This window comes from Amphiura filiformis, chromosome 6 (genome assembly GCF_039555335.1).
Source record: "Amphiura filiformis chromosome 6, Afil_fr2py, whole genome shotgun sequence".
Classification (NCBI taxonomy): Eukaryota; Metazoa; Echinodermata; class Ophiuroidea; order Amphilepidida; family Amphiuridae; genus Amphiura; species Amphiura filiformis.
This window is the reverse complement of record NC_092633.1, coordinates 66,116,851-66,135,188: the sequence shown is the minus strand read 5'-3', so window position 1 is coordinate 66,135,188 and position 18,338 is coordinate 66,116,851. Positions and strand designations below refer to the sequence as shown.

Sequence of the window (18,338 nt, the reverse complement as noted above, 5' to 3'; positions counted from 1 at the left end):
GGCGCATCGCCGATGCCAGCATTTCTAATTTGTGTTTCTATTCCACTGAGAGCTAAAAATCTGTTTTGTCCTGTCTCTGTTGTTAATCTGATATTTTTACCTTCGTAGACCAAATATATTACATACCGTCGTTTTGTTCTGCCTCCTGTAGTAACGCTTTGTTCAATAGCTGCGCGAAGCTTTGTTTCAACATTTTGAAATAGATTCGACGGGTTGGAAAGTGTAGCGCCCTTATTTTGCAAGTATTCCAAAAAAGCGATTTTTTAGGAGCTTACTTTCCTGAGGATCAACCAGCAAATCTAAAGTGGGAGGTTCTGGTATGAAATCGATACGTCCCTCGTCTCTTAGTGCTCTCAATCGTGCTTCAAGGTCGGTTGATGATCCTGGAGTTGAAGAATCAGGCACTCGGATATTGCTTTGATTATACGAACTGTCCGTATAACTGTATTCTTGTTCATCCTGAGGTAATAGGGATTCTTCTTCATCATCAGCATGGCCGTCGTACGCTTCATTATCAAATTCCATCCTCTTTGATTTCTTTTTTTATTGAAAGAGCGTTATAAAAATAAAGATGGCTACAAACTTCGGATATAAACTCGACCCACATCGCCAGCTTCGCGAAACGCGAGGCGTCAAAGGAATTCGGAGAACGATGCGAAATACGCACGTTCCCAGCGAGATCGATGAGAACGAACTTCTCACCGTGCGATTCCCTAATCTCGGAAGCAACGATGTTATCGTGCCCGGGACCAGCAAGCTCTCTTTCAAGGTGGACCTGTCTTCGACCGGTGGAAACGCGGACGCGAACAGGAAGATCGTAAATAACCTCGGAAGAGCGATCGTGAGCAAGATAGAAGTGAAGCTCGAGGGACAAAGCGTCTTCGATCTGAACGACGCGGATATCTTCCTGTGCTACCAGGACCTCTGGAAAACTTCCGAGGAGCGGGAGAATGCGGCTTACCAAGGCATCCAGTCGGAGGCCGTGCGAAAAATCAGAATCAACGCGGGGGACAAGGGGGCAAACGCCGCCGTCGTCGCGATCGGAACCGCTCTGGGCAATATGTTCTTCATCCCTCTCGACTTTGAAATGCTCTCCTCGCACAACCCCTTTTTCCAGTATGAATTGAAAGACCGACTCTCCTACGAGCTCACATTCAATCGCTACGGACGGGTTGTCACGAGCACCGACACGGATGCTTCGTATTCGGTGAGCAACATCCATCTGGAGTTCGAGGTAGTGAGCTCTTCCGAGCTGACCAAGGCGATAAGAAACCGGTACAACGGAAAAAGCAACATCGTGAACGACAGAGTCGTTAGACACAGCAAGGAAAGCCTGAACAAATCGGACACCATTTGGAATATCAACATGGCCCCGCGTGCCCTATCCATGAAGGGCATACTCATTCTTTTCGAGGATCCTGCCGACGGTGGAGCGAGTTACGCTCGGGACTCGGAGAAATTTTACAATCCAAAAATCAAAAAAGTTTCCGCGATGATTGATGGAGTCCCGAACCAAATCTTCGCTAGTGGGATGCTTCCACATCAACACTTCGAGGAAATTCAAAAACATTTTGCCGATGGGAAGCATCGCACGACCCCGCACTTCATCAAGGAAGCCGAGCTGTCGGACGTGACCCTTCCCGAGTACCTAACCACGAAATACGGGCTCTGGATCGACATGCGCTCGAGCGATGATGATTCCCTGCATGGGTCCGGTAGAAAGGTTGAAGGAGTCAGCCAAAGTATTCAAATCGAGATGGAGAGAGATGCCGAGAATGCCGGCGCGCTGAACGCCTACGTTTTCTACGTTCAAGATGCCCAGCTGAACTTTGAGAATGGTCGGCTGATGAAATGTGTGTTCTAGCCCCCCAGACCCCCTACAATAAATGAGCTACCCAAAGCACGCACATTCCGCAATCGTATGCGGAGCAACTGGATGCGGAAAGTCGGAGTTCGTTCTCGATCTCCTCGAGACAGCCTACCTAGGTTTCTTCGAGTACATCGTCATAGTCTGTCCAACCTGGAAAAATAACAAGGCGTACCTCTCTAGAAAGTGGATTCAAAACGAGCAAATCTTTCTCATCGATCCTCTTGACTGGTTTCCTAACTCGGACGATCCAATGAACGACGCGTTGAAAACTTTCTTCGAAGTTTTGGAAAAATGTCCCAAGAGGGACAGGTTCTTTTTTGGGTCGACGATTGCAGCGCCAACAAATCCATGACGAAAAAAAGGCAGATGCTCTCGGAGTTGGCTTTTTCCGGAAGGCACTTCAACTGCTCGGTCTGGGTACTAACCCAAAAGTACAATTCGATTTTGACCGACCTTCGCGAGCAGACCAAATGGACCGCTCTTTTTTTCTGCAAAGATCGAGACAGTTTTGATAAGTGCCTACGTGAAAATGACGTCATACCAACCGCGGAAAAAAAAAAAAAAATAAAAAAAAATTGGCCGAGCACAAGCATTCCAAACTGATTCTCGTGACGGAACAGCCAACCAGCTACCGGTGGCTCGAATAAAAAAGTTTGCGTGACCCCTATGAATAAAAGCATGACAGATATCGATAAAATTGTTGCTGACGCGATCGCAGTCAGCGATACCAAACCGGAAGAAGGGGGCGAAGATTTGCGAGCGCGCTTGGTTGGAATAGCTCTAGCGGGAAAAAGCCCAAGAATTCCTCGGAAAAAATATAACGTCCGATGAAATCGAGCGTCTTGATCAAAATGAGCTTCGGAAACTTTACGCGAGGTACGAGACCCGCATGGGGGGGGGGGCTGGTCACAAAGTCGATGAAAAGGCACGTCGTTGTGGCGTACACAAAACTTGTAGGATTGCTGCTTCCAAAAAGCTTGGTAATTACCGACCCCGATGCCCTGGAAGTCTCGTTGAATGAAGGACCGTTCATAGACATAGCTCTGTCAAAGTGGACGTGCGGAATGTACCACCGTTTTGGGCACATGCTAGGCCCGCTCGAGGCTGTGTTGCTGACGGGCAACCACATCCAGAAAAACCCGGTCGTGCCTGAAGAACCCCCATCTTCTGGAGCTACTGCTAAACCCGGAGTAGATGAGATCGATTAAAGCAAAGTTGTTGAGCCAAGTGCTGAAGACGTGCTGAAGATGTGCTGAAGACGTGCTGAAGAGGTGCTGAAGAGGTGCTGAACAATTTGATGCTATATATAAATGGAAGAAAAAAAACTCGAAGAGTCAAAAATCGTTGCTGGCGCAGGGCCCACCGAAGAGTCAAAAATCGGTACGGCTACTCACGCACAGCCTAAAGAGCCAAAAATCGTTACGGCTCCTCGCGCGCGGGCTAAAGACCCAAATAAGGTTGCCGCCGGAAAAAAACTGGCGAAGATAAACGCAGAAAAAAGGGCAAAATTGAAAGCCTTTGAAGAACAACAAGCGTCCCTCCCACAACCCAAGGAGGCAGCGCAGGCAGCTCCACAAGTGCAGCAATCACAATCTAGCTGGCCAATTATCGTTGTCGGAGGAGGAGGGGCTATTCTTTTGGGGGTCGTAGCGTACTGGGCAAGCACGAAAAATTTGTCATGGGGGTCCACCCCCCAAGTAGCAACGGCAGTGGTCTCCACCCCCAAGCACCAGCGCCACCCCCTTCAAAAAAAGAAAAATATTTTGACGAATTCGCATAGTAATAAAATGGCAAGCGAAAATCCAAACGTTAAGATGCTCGTCAACAGCGCCTATCATGCGCTGACGATAAGTGCACTCATGGCAGTAAACTGCTATGCCGCGAAGAAATTCTTCAAATTCAAACCCGCGAATCTTGGGCAGCTCGACGCGGAGGATATTGGAAAGCTCACACTCTCAGTCGGAGTGGCGACCTACACGAAAGACCTTTTAGTCAAGCAAGGTATATTGCCAGAAGATATTGTCGTGGGTTAAATAAAGAAATGGCATCTCTAGCAATGCTTGTTAGCGGGGCAGCCGTAAATGCCCTCGCCTTCAGTGGATCGAACTTTCTCTTCAGCTCGCTCTCAAACTCTGAGGAAAGAAAAAGGCACAACTTCGCTATAGAGAAGCTCCAACACGATCGCGATTCGTGGAACCAGTCTCGTCTTCAGAGGATCGACTATATCAACCAGCAGCTAAAACTGCAGGGCCACGCGGAAAAAACCTTCGAGGACGTCGACGACGCGATGCGACAATATTACAATCTCACCGGGACGCTCTTGGACCCTCTACCACCCGAACCGCATTTATACAATTATCTCGACGAGGAGCAGACTGAGTCTATCAAAAATGGAGAACTGGCCTTGGTCGGAGTGGGTATGGTCGCGACTGGAGTTCTCGTATGTAACTTTGTGTGAGGGGAAAAGCCCAGCAACCCACAACTGGTGCAAACAAAAAAAATTCTGACGATTCTTTTTTCCGAATCACCAGAATTTTTTTTTGCGCTTGGGGGTACTCCCACTAAATTTTTTTGCCGTGGTCGTGGACATGACCTTGCTCCAACATTTGACTCACTCACAAAATATAATTCCGATTGAATAACACCACAGTCCAAGCATGTAGGTAGGTCATCAACAATAATGCTCGAGCTACCGCAGTCTTTACAAACTTTTGATGGGCTCGGAGGAGCGTACAGAAGCCGGTGGTATTTTTCCGCAATCGCAGTGTCGTACTCAAGTTTGTAGTAGCGTTCTAGAATCTCGTAGTCGCTCGTGAACCTGTAAGCGATCCTGTAGAATGTTTCTGCGCTTAAAATATCGTACGCGAGTTTGTAAAATTTTTCCAAAGACGCTCCCTCTCTCTTCAACATCGCAAAACGAAGGGTCACAATTTGCAATTTGTGGCAAAGCGAGCAATCATTTCGACTCCCACAAACGCAGCCCTTGCACATGATAGTATTTTTTACGTCCAAAAAAATTCCCTCGACACTCGAAGGGCTTTTTGTTGGCAGTTCTTCAAACAAACGTCGAATTCCATTCCAAGCTGGACTCTTAAACAGGTGCCAGCTCTGTTTTTTGGCTCTGGTTTTTCTCTTCTCGCAAATATCGCAAGCGCACCCGCGAAAATTTAGTTTCTCAGGCATCCCAGTCTTCTTCTTCATCGGACCCAAAGTAAACTCTAGATTCTTCTTTGGATTCTTCCTTGGGTTCCCAGACAATGTCGACCGAGTAATACGGTTGCCCCGCATTTTTTTTTGACGCAACGAGTCCGTTTGACTTCGCATAGCAACGCGAGTGCCGAAATTTTCCCCTTCCTTTTTTAAGATCTTTTTGCAGCGTAGACGGCGTCCAAAATTCGCGCCCATCCGCGAGCTCAATTACGCACGCTGAGTCGTCGAACTTGGTTGCGATGTATTTGAACCCCTTGATTTCGACAATTTTGCCTTGTTCCAAGTCGCGCCATTTCAAGATGCTCGATTTCTGCTCTTCGCGCAGTTTTTCGAATTTTTCAAAATCCATTTTTTCCGCTTTTATTTTTACTCTATTTTGCAAATTCATAAACCAAATTTTTTTTCCGCCTCGCGAGCTAGGTTGTACTTTTCCAGCGCTTCGGCTATGCGCCTGGCTTCCATCCTCATCCTTCTTTCTGGGGTGTCCAGGAGACACGCCGCGCATACCCAAAATGCAACGATCATGTTTGTTTATTGTAAATAAACCGACGAAATGGGCGAATTGTCCCCAAGTGTTATGCCCTAGACTTCAAAAAAATCCAAAATTCGATCGAAAATTCTTGAATCTGTTTTGCTATCACAGGCTTCGCAAGAAGCCAATCTTCGTCCGAGAGTTCTTGAAGTATTTTAATTGTCTCAGACTTCTGAAGAATCCACTCTTCGTCCGAGAGTTCTTGAATCTGTTTTGTTATCACAGGCTTCACAAGAATCCACTCTTCGTCCGAGAGTTCTTGAAGTATTTTAATTATCTCAGACTTCAGAAGAATCCACTCTTCGTCCGAGAGTTCTTGAGTACGTAGTAGCACTTTTATTCTTTCGTCAATAGCTGCCATTTTATTTATTGAATTTTTTTCCTAAGTAATTTTTTGCTGTTCTCCAGCGGCGAGATATGAACGCGCTGGAAGAATACGCCAAAAAATTCGGACTGCTAGAAATATTTCGCGAACTCGCGTGAAAATAAAGAAAATGGACGGCGAACTTTCAAAAATCTATTACAGTCCAAGAGGATACTGGAAAGGCGTCTCAGCGATAGACAAGTTGGCGAAAGAAGCTGGGACGTCGAAAGAAAAAGCCGCGGACTTTTTGAAAAAGCAGACCATCTGGCAGATCTACCTCCCGCCTCCGAAGTACATCCCTCGGGCAAAATTCCGCGTGAGCACTCCCAACGAGGTTCACCAGGCCGACCTGCTTTTTTTGCCTCACGACCGGCCGGGCAAAGGGCGAAAGCTTTACAAGTACGCTCTGACCGTGGTAGACGTTGCGAGCAGGTACAAGGAGGCTGAGCCGCTGAGCTCGAAAGATTCGGGGGAGGTTGCCAAGGCTTTCGAAAAAATTTACGCGAGAGGCCCGCTTCGATGGCCGACCCTTTTGCAAGTCGATCCAGGAAAGGAGTTCATGGGAAAAGTAAACGAACTCGTGAAAAAGCATAACGTCAGCGTGCGAAGAGGAGAGCCCGGTCAGCATAGGGCTCAGGCAATCGTAGAAAGATTCAACCGAACTTTGGCCGAAAGATTGTTCGGTCACCAATATTCCCAGGAAATCTTGATAATAACCTAGAGGCGGAAACGCGAGGAGCACAGAGTGGGTAGCTAGGCTGCCGGAAGTTATCCAAGCGGTGAACAACGAAGAAACGCGCCTCATCGGAATGAAACCGTCGGACGCGATCGAGAAAGAAAAAGTCGAGGCCTCGCACTCGGCGCCGCAGCGTTGGAAAAATGAAGTTCGGCTACCATCTAACGTAGCGGTGAGGTATCTGTACAGACCGGGAGAGGACGAGGGGGAGAGCGAAGGAGAGCTACCGATCCCATCTGGTCTATAGAGACGTACGGGATCGACAGCGTTGTCGAAACTCCCGGCGACCCTGTCCTGTACTACCTATCCGAAGGCGCGCCAAAAAGAGCGTTTGTTCGGCAAGAATTGATGATCGTGCCCGATGACACTCAGCTGCCTCCGGATTCGGTGCTATGACACCCTCGCCAATTACGAGATATTTCAAAAATGAATTATTTACTTTTCGAAGCTTTCTCAAAAGCATGGAATGCAAAAGTAAACTTCATTACGCCATCGATTACGCCGGAATGTCCACTTCCAAATGTAAAAAATGCGGAGAACTCATCGGCAAAGGGCTTCCGAGAATGTACCGAGTGAAGCACTGGTCCGACGTCTACGGACGCAAGAAGGATTATAAATTTTTTTATCACGCTGTCTGTTTGAGCGAATATCTATCTACGGCGAGAAACAACGTTTTGCAAATTAAGAGCGTCGACGACATTTTCGGCTTTCATCGCATGAAAACGATCGATCAAGAATTTGTATGCAATCTATGGTCTCTGTAATGACCGTGCGCCAGGGTGTGGATTTTATCCGGCAAGACGATTCTCTTGTCATCATTCGCAGAGAGCGCGATCTTGTTAACCTCTTCGGTGTAAACCTCGTGGGCGTAGCTTCGAATCACGTTCATTCTTCTCATCTGGGGCTCGCCGCTGAGAAGGCAATTTTTGTAATCGTCGAAAGTAATTTTCTTTTTGACGACGGTCTTCTTCACGCCTTTGCATTTTTTTTCTTCCGAGCCCTCGTGCATTCTGAAAGCGTACAGCTTCGCTCGAAGACCGACAAGCTCCGCGATCTGCTTACCGCCAGCCTCGTCCTTGAACTTGCCCATCACTTTCTTGTTTACGCCGGTTCGAATCCCGGACGGATGGTCGGCCGAGTAATTCGAAGTATCGAATCGAGCGTCAAGATCCGGGGCGATGTCTCGGTAGAAATCTTCGGTTCGAATTTCGTACGCCAAACTATCGGTATCATGAAGTAAAAGCTTAGCCCTGTCGCCGTACATCGGCTTGACGTACCCGTAGTGAAAATTGTACATCGTCGTCTTGGAAATGTCGAGGATAGACATGCCTAGGTAGATCGGTTTGTCGAAAAGCAGCTTGGTCCTCTTCATGTGAATGGCTATCAAGTTTTCGTCAAAATAGTGCGCCGCTCGAAGTTTGGCTTTGCCGCGAGCTTTTTAGCTTTCTTTCTCGAATTCACCAGGTGAATGTCGACCCTATTCCGGATGTTTTCCATCGTCTTGCCGAACACGGAGTTGTTCATGAGTTTGAAAAAGTCCTTCTCAAACTCGTTCGCGGCTTCCTTGCGAAGTCGAGTGTTCAGGTCGATGTACTCCTTCATGAACGCGCTTTCCTCGAACCGAATCCCGCGATGAATTTTCTCGAGTCGAAGTCCCAAGCTCAAATACTGCTTCAAAGCCGCGCAGTGAATCACGTACTTTTTTTTGCCCCGCAGATTCGGAACGAGCTTTTCAACCTTGCCGATGACGAGTCTTTCCGGCGCGAGCGGGTAGTCGTTATGGAGGTCATGAAGTTCATTCGGATACTCCAGGTCAACCTCAACGATGCAAGGCCAGAGTCGCCAGTCTCGCAGCTCGCTGGCGGTCATCCACTTGAATCCACCCGTCGGCAGAGGCTGGCTCATCGCGTGCCCGTAGAGATTATTCGCGTCGAGGTACTGAATAAACTTCGAGGGCTTCGTCGGGTCAAAATCAGAGCCCATGTACTTGTTGTTCGCCTCGGAATGCCGGGTGCTTATCATCGAGACGCCTCCTCTGATCCCCTTCTCGATCATTTGCATCATGTCGACGTCGTTCAGAAGCTCGAGCCGCGCGCCAGTCTTTTTTAACATGGCGTCGTAGGCGAGTCCCGGAGCCGTAAAATACCAGGCCGGGTCCAGCTCGTAATTTTTCTGGCAAACTTCTCGAAAGCTTTCGAATACGTCCGCCAGCAGGAGAACATCCGACTCAAGATACAGGTCGTGGTATTCTCGAAAGGTTTTCATTTCGAAGCCTTCCCACACCTTTTGGGCGTGCTCGTAATCTTCGTCGGAAATGTTCTCTTCGTTGAGCCTGGAGTAGAAGGCTGCCTTCGACGGAAGACGGGTTTCCTCCAATTTTTTCAAAGAGTCGACGTGATCGTACGGGTAGACCCCTTTTCTTACGAGAAGTCTTCTTTTTTCTTCGCTCGGGAAGAATTTTCCCATCGTCGGGAAGTTGGAGAGATTGTCGACGAGCTTGGATAGGCTCGACGCCATGAACTTGAAGCTGTCGATGAATCGAAGATCACGCTTGACCTCGACTTCTTTCCCCTCCTCGTTAACGAAGGAATCAACGACGATCTGCTTGGTGAAGGAAATGTACTTTTCCTCGTTGTTTGGAATGCAGTCGATCTTTCCTTCGGTCTTGCCCAAATTTTTAACGAACAGGTGCGCGTCGTAGCCGGCGAGGTTGTGGAAGATCACGGGAAAGAATTTTGGTTTCCTGTACCGCAAGTTGCATTTGTTGTGCGCCGCTCCTCGAAACTTGCCCGTAAAATGGCAATGATCCCTAACGGTGCGGTTTTCTTCGTCTCGAGGGGTCAGAGGCTTTTTACAAATGTGGCAATCGCTCGACTCCGCAAAGATAGCTCGTTCCCGCTGGTCGGGGATCATCTCTTGAGGTAATTTAAACCGTCGGTAAATGCGCCGAATGTCTTCCTCAAGACGCTCCACAAAAATCTGAGCCACGTCCTCCTCTTCCGATCTTTTAGCATACATAACCGGGCCTTGCCTGTACAGCGAGTCATCGAAGCATTTGATGTAGTAACAAAATCCCGAAGGGTCGTGCTTCTGGTACTTTTGCGTGTAGCTGCCGTTGGGATCGGGCTGACGGGTGTGGATGGGCTTCGTAAAGGACTCGAAGTCGGCGTAGACGACAAAGGAAACATTTTGCGATCTGAAATGGTTCTTGAATTCCTGGACGGATCCCTTTTCAGGCATCTCGATCCTCACCGATTCGTGCAACCGGCAGAGATCCGTGTGCGCAACCAGTCGCTCCTTGGAAGTGTAGGACGCGTAGCACCGCCGGCAAAAGTGGCGAGCGTGTCCTTTTTTTGACACTTGAGTGCTCAACAGTCTGCTCAAACTTTTCACGACGCAGTAGTGCTGCTTTTTTTTGTCGGAAATGAGAAGCAAATCAACCTCGCGTTGGCAATCGCGATCGCTGATCCTGAGAGGATAAACTTTCTTTCCGTCAAAACCGTGCACGTTCACTGAAATGGTCGGATTCCTTCTCTCGAATTTGCCGATGCCAGAAAGGGGAGTCGGAAATTTCACGCCATCCCAATTCAGCTCGGCGGCTTTTTCTCGAAGGGCCTCGATTCGTTCCAGGTGCACGCCAACCATGTGCGTCGCCCTTGTGACGGCCCACTTGAAGCACGCGTCGTCCTCGTTTTTAAGATTGACGATCGCTTTCTTTTTCGCTAAAAACTCCGGGAGAGGGATGTACGAGGAGCCGCCCAACGGCTCGTACTCCACCGTGTGAAGATCAAGGCTCTGGGTCGACTCATACGCCCACCCGCTGCCTCTGTTTATAAAGGTAGAAATGTTCTCGAGAATTCTAGCCGACCAGGTATCGTAGACCTCGTCAAGGTCGGTAGCCTCCAGAATAATCGTTTGTTCAGAATGAAATGCCGCCTCCTTTCTGACTTCTTCCCCAGTCTCAAGGTTGGTCTTCACCATCCAGCAGCGAAGAATCGTCTTCGCTTTTATCCCGCGATTTTCTACAAGGACACCAAGGACAAGTCCCCGAGCCTCTTGCAAAAACGTCTCCGGCGTAAAACCAGGCAGCCCCGGCACCGTGTACTGAATCGCAAACCGCCTTAGCGCGGACGCCGATTCTTCAATCTCGAGTAAGTCAAAAAACTCATGCTCTGGGTGTAAGAGCTCCGGCGCTGGGTGAACAAGCCTCCGATCTATCGCGCACTCGATAGGCTCCTGATCCAAGTCAAAAAGCTCCTGCTCTTGGCGTAAAAGCTCTGGATCTGGGTGTACAGGCACCCAATCTATCGGGTAGTCGAAGGGCTCCTGCTCCAAGTCAAAAAGCTCCTGCGCAGGCTCCCGCTCTATCGCGTAGTTATTTCGCAAAAATTGAACCAACTCCGCTTTCCGCAAGCGAGAATAACCTCGAAGGCCGGCATCCCTCGCCTGTTTCCGCAGATCTTGAACCGTAGGGGGGTTGGGTCCAAAACGTCTCGGACGCATTTCCCTTCTCCGCTGATTAATTTGAGCTCGCTGCTCCTGAATTCGCCAACGCCGTCGCTCCTCGGAGGTCGGAAATGGAAAATGATTCTCGTTCATTTCTTAGATGTTTCAATTTTTTAAACCAATTTTTCTAGGCTCGCGAAAATCTTAAGCCAATTTTTTTTTTTTTTTTGCGGGCGTTTTTCTAGGCTCGCGCAAATCCTAAGCCAATTTTTTTCGCGGGGCGCGGCGGCTTCCGCACTGCCGCTGCAGGGGCTTCCGACGGGAACTGCTGCCGCAGGGGCTTCCGACGGAATTTTCCCGTTTGGTCGGGGAAAAGTGTCGAGCACGTTTTTTCGCAAATGAGGTGTTAAGCGGGGCTCCTGAGTAAAGGTGCTTCTGACAGGGATTTCCCGTTAGTCGAGGTAAATGAGCTGGGTGTTTCTGACAGGGATTTCCCGTTAGTCGAGGTAAAATGAGCTTGGTGCTTCTGACAGGGATTTCCCGTTAGTCGAGGGAAATTGTCCTAGAATCGGCCTTTTCTAACTACTACTCTAAGGAATAAAATTAAATATCACGCTATCGTTATTGTATCTGCTTTGAATTAACTTTATGTTGTAAATTGAGTTGCTGTGAAAACAATCGCAAACATAAAACAAAGAAGATAATTACATGAATTGATTTAGATGTCATGCTATGACCATGGACATGGGAAGATTTTATTAGTATCTACTTTTTGTAACCAACGGTGTGATTGATTTGGTGGCAAAAATATAAGCAGAGAAAAGAAACATGAATAGATTTAGATGTCTGGCTATGACAAGTGATAAAGTACTTGCTGCAGCCAATATGCGCGACATTTATTAATTTATTAACAACTGATCTTGAGAAGACACAGCCCTATTGTAAAGTCAGAAAAAAAACCTGCCCTGCCCTGTCAAATAATTTTTTTACGGCGTGTGATTAGTTACGGAGGGCACCCAGGGGCGTAGCCAGGGGGAGAGGGTCAAACTGGCCCCCAGAAAATTTTCAGGGATAAAATGGAAACGGCATTGAGTAAAGAGTCCTTAAAATGACTAAAAATGGGATAAAAAATTGACAAATTGGGAGGAAAATTTGGCCCCCGCCACACACACACACACTAAAATCCTGGCCACGCTACTCTGAGGGACCGCACTAGTTACGTGATATTACCCAATAGCCAATGGTTTTGTTGGACAGAATGATCGGCTATCGCAGATTTGCTACGTTCGCTTTCAGATTATTTTCTAGTCTGACGGGTGTCAGATCTGCGATAGCCGATCATTCTGTCCAACAAAACCATGTCATCAATTGGAAAGAGTCCAGAATTCTTAGCAAGGAAGATGACGCTAGATCGAGAAGAATTATGGAATCCATCTGGATAAGAAAGAAATCCCCGCAAGTCATGAACAGAGACGAGAAGGCCCATTTTCTAAGTCACATCTATGACCCAATCATCTCCGCGAGTAGTGCGCGCTCTACAGGTCGAAATTCGACGGGGAAGGTGTGTGGACATAGCTCGCTCTGAAGAGGAATGCCCCCACCCCCCATGACACTCGAAACTGTCAGTTTAAAATATCTAATTGGTTTTGAAAAACGGATACATTTCTTTAAAAAAACATATCTTATTTTTATGTTTAGTCAGTTCGTTAAAATTTCACTCGTGTCAAAAGATGTGGAATTGTGGAAATGTTTTGTCATTTTGTAGCTCATAACCATGTTTTTGCAACCCAGTATTTAAAATAACACATCCACTTATGATTGGCATCAGCGGCAGTGGAAGCATTAAAATTTCTTCTGGATTATTTTATAAAGGTGTGTTTTGCTATTTGATGGACCAGTGCGGGCGGGCGAAGCGTAAAAAATGATGCAATTTTACTACACGTAGCAATATTGTCTTCTAAGGAATATAATCACGCTATGGTCATTATTGGTATCTGATTTGTGTATAATTAACTCTATGATGTAAGTTGCTTTGCTGTGGAAACAATCCTAAACATAAAACAAAGAAGATATTAACGTGAGTAAATTTAGATGTCATGCTATGACCATGGACATGGGAAGATTTTATTAGTATCTGCTTTGTGTAATCAATCAACGGAGTGATTGATTTGGTGGTGGGAAAACAATGTAAAACACAAAGCAGAGAGAAAAATATGAATAGATTTAGATGCCTGGCTATGACCATCACTATGGTGATCAAGTGCCATCTGCAGCCAATACACGACAGTTGATTTATTAACAATTGATCTTGAGAAACAGCGGACATGCGGCAATTGGCTTCATATTAATATTATACCAGGGATAAAAGAAATAAACTAACGCATGCACTACAATAACATACTGATCAAAGTTCTAAAAGTTTCCAGACCCATTGATGTTAAAACCAAAGTTGTAGACTCGAGTCGAGTGACTTGTGACTTGACTTGCAACTTTTGCAAAATGACTTACATGTGACTTAAAACAAAATGACTTGGACTTGGAATTGACTAAAATGACTTGTTCCCAACTCTGAGTCTGAGGTTACTTTCCTGTAAAATGAAATTCATGGATGTATTTCATGGATATACATAGAATTTATAAATATCAGTACCATGAATTATCATTTTGCTCTATAGATTTTGATCATTGCCACCTCTCCGCGTATTTCGTCGTAGGTTATTATTTTCCTTCAAAAACTACCACCGTGCCGATTTTGGTAAAGATGCAGATCCGTCCAGAATGGATGCTAGTTGCACCCAGTCCTCCACTTCTTCCAGGTATCACACTATTCCCAAATAAATGTTCTGTATGAGGAGTGGAAATATACTACCAACATGTATGAAAAGAAACTGTACAAGAAAGTTATCAAACACCTTCCAAACGTCATGGAAGAAAGGATTCATATTGAGCTTGAAACCAGACTTCAACACTTGAAAGAAAGTATCATCGATCCTTCTTAAAGGCCCGGTCACACTATGACGAATAGGGGTGAACGGCAAGCGACGTTAAGCTGCGAATTGCACTTTTGAATTTACCGTCACTCACCGTGTGCTGCCGTTAGTTGTCGCTGACGAATCCGTTAGCGACCGCAGGCGGCCGCAATTATTCGTCGCGTTCGTCGGCAAATTTTCAACATGTTGAAAATTTTGTGACGGCAAAAGAATCAGTTGTGATTCCGTTCAGATTTCGTTGGAGACCGCAACCCTCATTTCTTTGACGTTTCCATACCGTGCGAAGTCGTGTCTAGTCGTTTTGAGGTCGTCACAATTTCGTTGGTAGTCGTTGGTAAACGTCACTTCGATTTCAATAGACTACCCGGCACGATGCAATTTTAAAGTTCATATAAAAAAAATAATATCAATAATAATCAAAAATATCAATATTTCTGATTATTATTGATATTGTTATTGATATTGATGTTAATATTTGTTGATTATTATTGATACTGATATTAACATTTTTTATTATTATTGATATTGATGATAATATTTTTGATCATTATTGATATAATAGTTTGGATTATTATTAATATTGATTTTCATATTTTGATTCCTATTGATATTTATATATTAATTTTTTTGATTATTTTTGACATGTGTAATATTTTTTATTATTATTGATTAATGTATTATTATTAATATCTTTGATTATAATAGGCCTAATTGATATTGATATTAATATCTTTGATTATAATAATTGATATTGATGTTAATATTTTTGATTATTATTGATATAGATATTAAAAGTTTAGATTGTTATTTATATTGATTTTACTATTTTTGATTATTATTGATATTTATATTGGTTTTTTATATTATTATTGATATGTGTAATATTTTTGATTATTATTGATATTGATGGTAATATTTTTTATTATCATTGATAAAGATATTAATAGTTTTGATTATTATTGATATTTGTAATATTTTTGATTATTATTGATATCGATATTACTATTTTTGATTATTATTGATATTTATATAATTTTTTATTATTATTATTGATATGTGTAATATTTTTGATTACTATTGATATTGATGTTGATATTTTTGTTTATTATTGAAATAGATATTAATAGTTTGGATTATTATTGATATTGATTTTACTATTTTGTTTATTATTGATATGTGTAATATTTTTTGATTATTATTGATATTGATGTTAATAATCCTGATTATTATTGATATAGATATTAATAGTTTGGGTATTTATTGATATTGATTTTACTATTTTGATTATTGTTGATAGTGATGTTAATATTTTTGATTATTATTGATATTGATATTTTTGAGTGGATGATCAGAACGTTGTGAAGAGTGGGAACGCCAAAGGGGACTTTACGACTGACCCGCACACCCCCACACACACAGGCTTTGATGTCGGCTGCTGAGTCACGTCATCATCACCGCAATCCACCGTCAGCTGCCGTTCCTTGCCGCAAGCAAATCCGCTGCCAGCCGTCTGACCTCGTTGCTTGTTGTCGGGCTCCGTCGAGACTTAGTCACTCATCGCCCAGACAACGTCCGGATTTGGTCGCTAGTCTCCGTTTCCTGCCGCAGCCTTTCGTCCCTTGCCGTCGTGTTGTCGCTAAAGGTCGTTCCCACTCGTCACCGAATCTTGTTTTTCCTCTTTTTGTCGTCGCTTTGCCGTCAACATTTTGTGATTTGCACGTTCGTCACCTTTCGTTGCTTATCGTCCGTCATAGTGTGACCGGGCCTTAACGACGGAGAGCATAACTCGACGGCAGAAGGCTACATTTTACAAGTGACATTTTTGGCTAATTTGAGATGTTGACGAATTATGGAAGGCCATATAAAAACATACATTTAAAATCAGGCTTTAAGTTTTGAAATTACTTAATTATTTTGTAATTAATAGAATAAAATATCGTAAGTGCAATGCAATTTTATTAATGCCTATACGACTATCGAATGTGCTACTTACGATAGTCTTGCACGCTAATTTTGATTTTCGTCTGCTACTTGACTATGCTGTAGTCGAATTTTGATAAATAAAAATTATGTTATTGTTAATGAACGCTGATGTTATACTGATATTTATTAAAATTAAAGTGTTCAATAGTAAAATGGTCATAAAGTGTTTATATGATTCGTGAGAATAAAAGTTATTGAATGCAACATATCTAGCATAATTATAATGGCTCACTTCAATACTGAATAATTCTGATTTTACCATAGAGACGAATTTCACAATGTAGTTCTAGTCCAATAAAAACAGCACTCGAGATCTAGTCCAATAAAAACAGCACAGCACTTAAGTGCTGTTTTATTGGACTAGAACTATGAAATTCGTCTCTATTTTCAATAACAGTCCTGAGGAACATGTTCAGTCTGATTTTACCAGTTTATTTCCGGGGGCACTTAACACAAATGACCATACGGATATGCTCCCCCGGAGAGACCCCCCTTTTTGGAATTCGCAGCTCCGAAAGACCCCCTATATTTGACCAAAATAGAGCTACGAAAGACCCTTGATTTTGATAATTTCAGCTCTAAAAGACCCCAAAACTGCTCATTCCTCATATTTCTGGGTTTTTTTAGGCGAGTTTCAACCAAAAAGCCAAGAAAGACCCTTGATTTTGACTGTTTGCAACTCCAAAAGTCCACATTTTACTTGTTCTCAGCCCGGTTCGCAGCTCCAAAAGACCCCCTTTTACCGGTACGCCGTCAGCTCCCAAAGACCCACCACCTCAAAATTCCGGGGAGTTATTGATCGCAAAAGCCCGAGTAAAATCCTCGGGAAGCTAACAAACAGAGGGAGTACGGTGACAATTGCCCACAAATTAATACAAATCAGAGTAAGATGAGTAGACCTACACTTTGATGGTTAATATTTCAACAGCAGTTTCATTATTGGTGTTATTCGACATAATCATTTTTTCGTTTGTCGTTCATCATTTTTGTAAAATCAGTTGATTTTGAGAAAATCAGATTTCAAAGTTAATTTAGCTTTATTTCGTGTTAATTTATGTTTAAACGAAATAAATAAAAATTGACACAAAACGATGTCGTATACATTTTACAATTTTTATACTGTTGAACTTTTGTATCACTAAATTGAATATATTATGACGGTTATGACAATGTCAGGTTTCCAAAGATTACATGTAAATAATACAGTCATGTAGAACAAAGGACTCGTTGACTTGAAATTGTAGAGGGAAATTTAAATGCAAATAGAAATGGTGCTGGACTGCTGGTGCAACATCACTCGTAATTGAGAACAGAATTTTTCACCAATAATAGGAAACATAACCTACTACCCTATTACAGCTTGCTACATAAAATTATTTAAATGTCGGTAAGTATTTAATTTTAATTGAATTCATTTATCAATTCATCTTATTTTCATTTTTAAATAAACATGCGCAATTTATTTTGAACTAAAAGCGTCTGAGGGCAGTTGAGTGATCAAACCGTTGTAGAACAGAATATTTGATTAAAATACTCATCCGTGTGCAACATCGTTTTTGGTGTGTTTTCTAAGAATGTATTTTCTTCCAAACCATTAGAGATAAAGACATGATTTTTTTCACCAATAATAGAAAACATTACTATCCTGTTACAGCCTACAAACACAAATTATTTAAATGTCGGTAAGTATTTAATTTTTGAAGTTGGGTACAGTTCATTTTAAATCACCCTGTATTTTAAGATTAGCCTATACACGCCCTTATAATAAATAATGTCACTTAATAAAATTCAACGTATTTTTTCTGTCGAGATCTTGCACGAACCCAGCAAACACAAATTATTAAAAAACATTTTTTTAATATTTGTTTTACATATTTAATAGAAAACCTAAATTAATTTGTTACCGATTTTGACAAAATACTTTTATTATAATCAATGTTTTGTTTATGAATAAAAATACGCCGTATTGACAGTAGGCCGATATGATTTGTGAAAATGTTAGAAAAACGTATACAACAATATTTAATTTAAAGCTGAATTTATACTCAATCGCTTTTGCAGAAAAGCGATTTTCACGCATGCTCAATGTTTACTTACATTTCCAGAGCGTCAAGCCGATCAATCGATTCAAATCGCGGAGGCAAAAACGACGTCGCTTTTGCAAGTTGAAAAAATCTCAACTTCCCAGCGATATCGCTTGACACGTG

The 18,338-nt window shown here is 43.5% G+C and overlaps 1 protein-coding gene across 1 annotated transcript; it reads right to left on the bottom strand.

The window, feature by feature from the left end:
• Positions 1 to 8,095: 8,095 nt before the first annotated feature.
• On the bottom strand, positions 8,096 to 11,311 carry LOC140154711 (uncharacterized). The gene has a single exon (XM_072177278.1). It carries the CDS (start codon positions 11,309 to 11,311, stop codon positions 8,096 to 8,098), a length of 3,216 nt encoding a protein of 1,071 aa, XP_072033379.1.
• Positions 11,312 to 18,338: the final 7,027 nt, after the last annotated feature.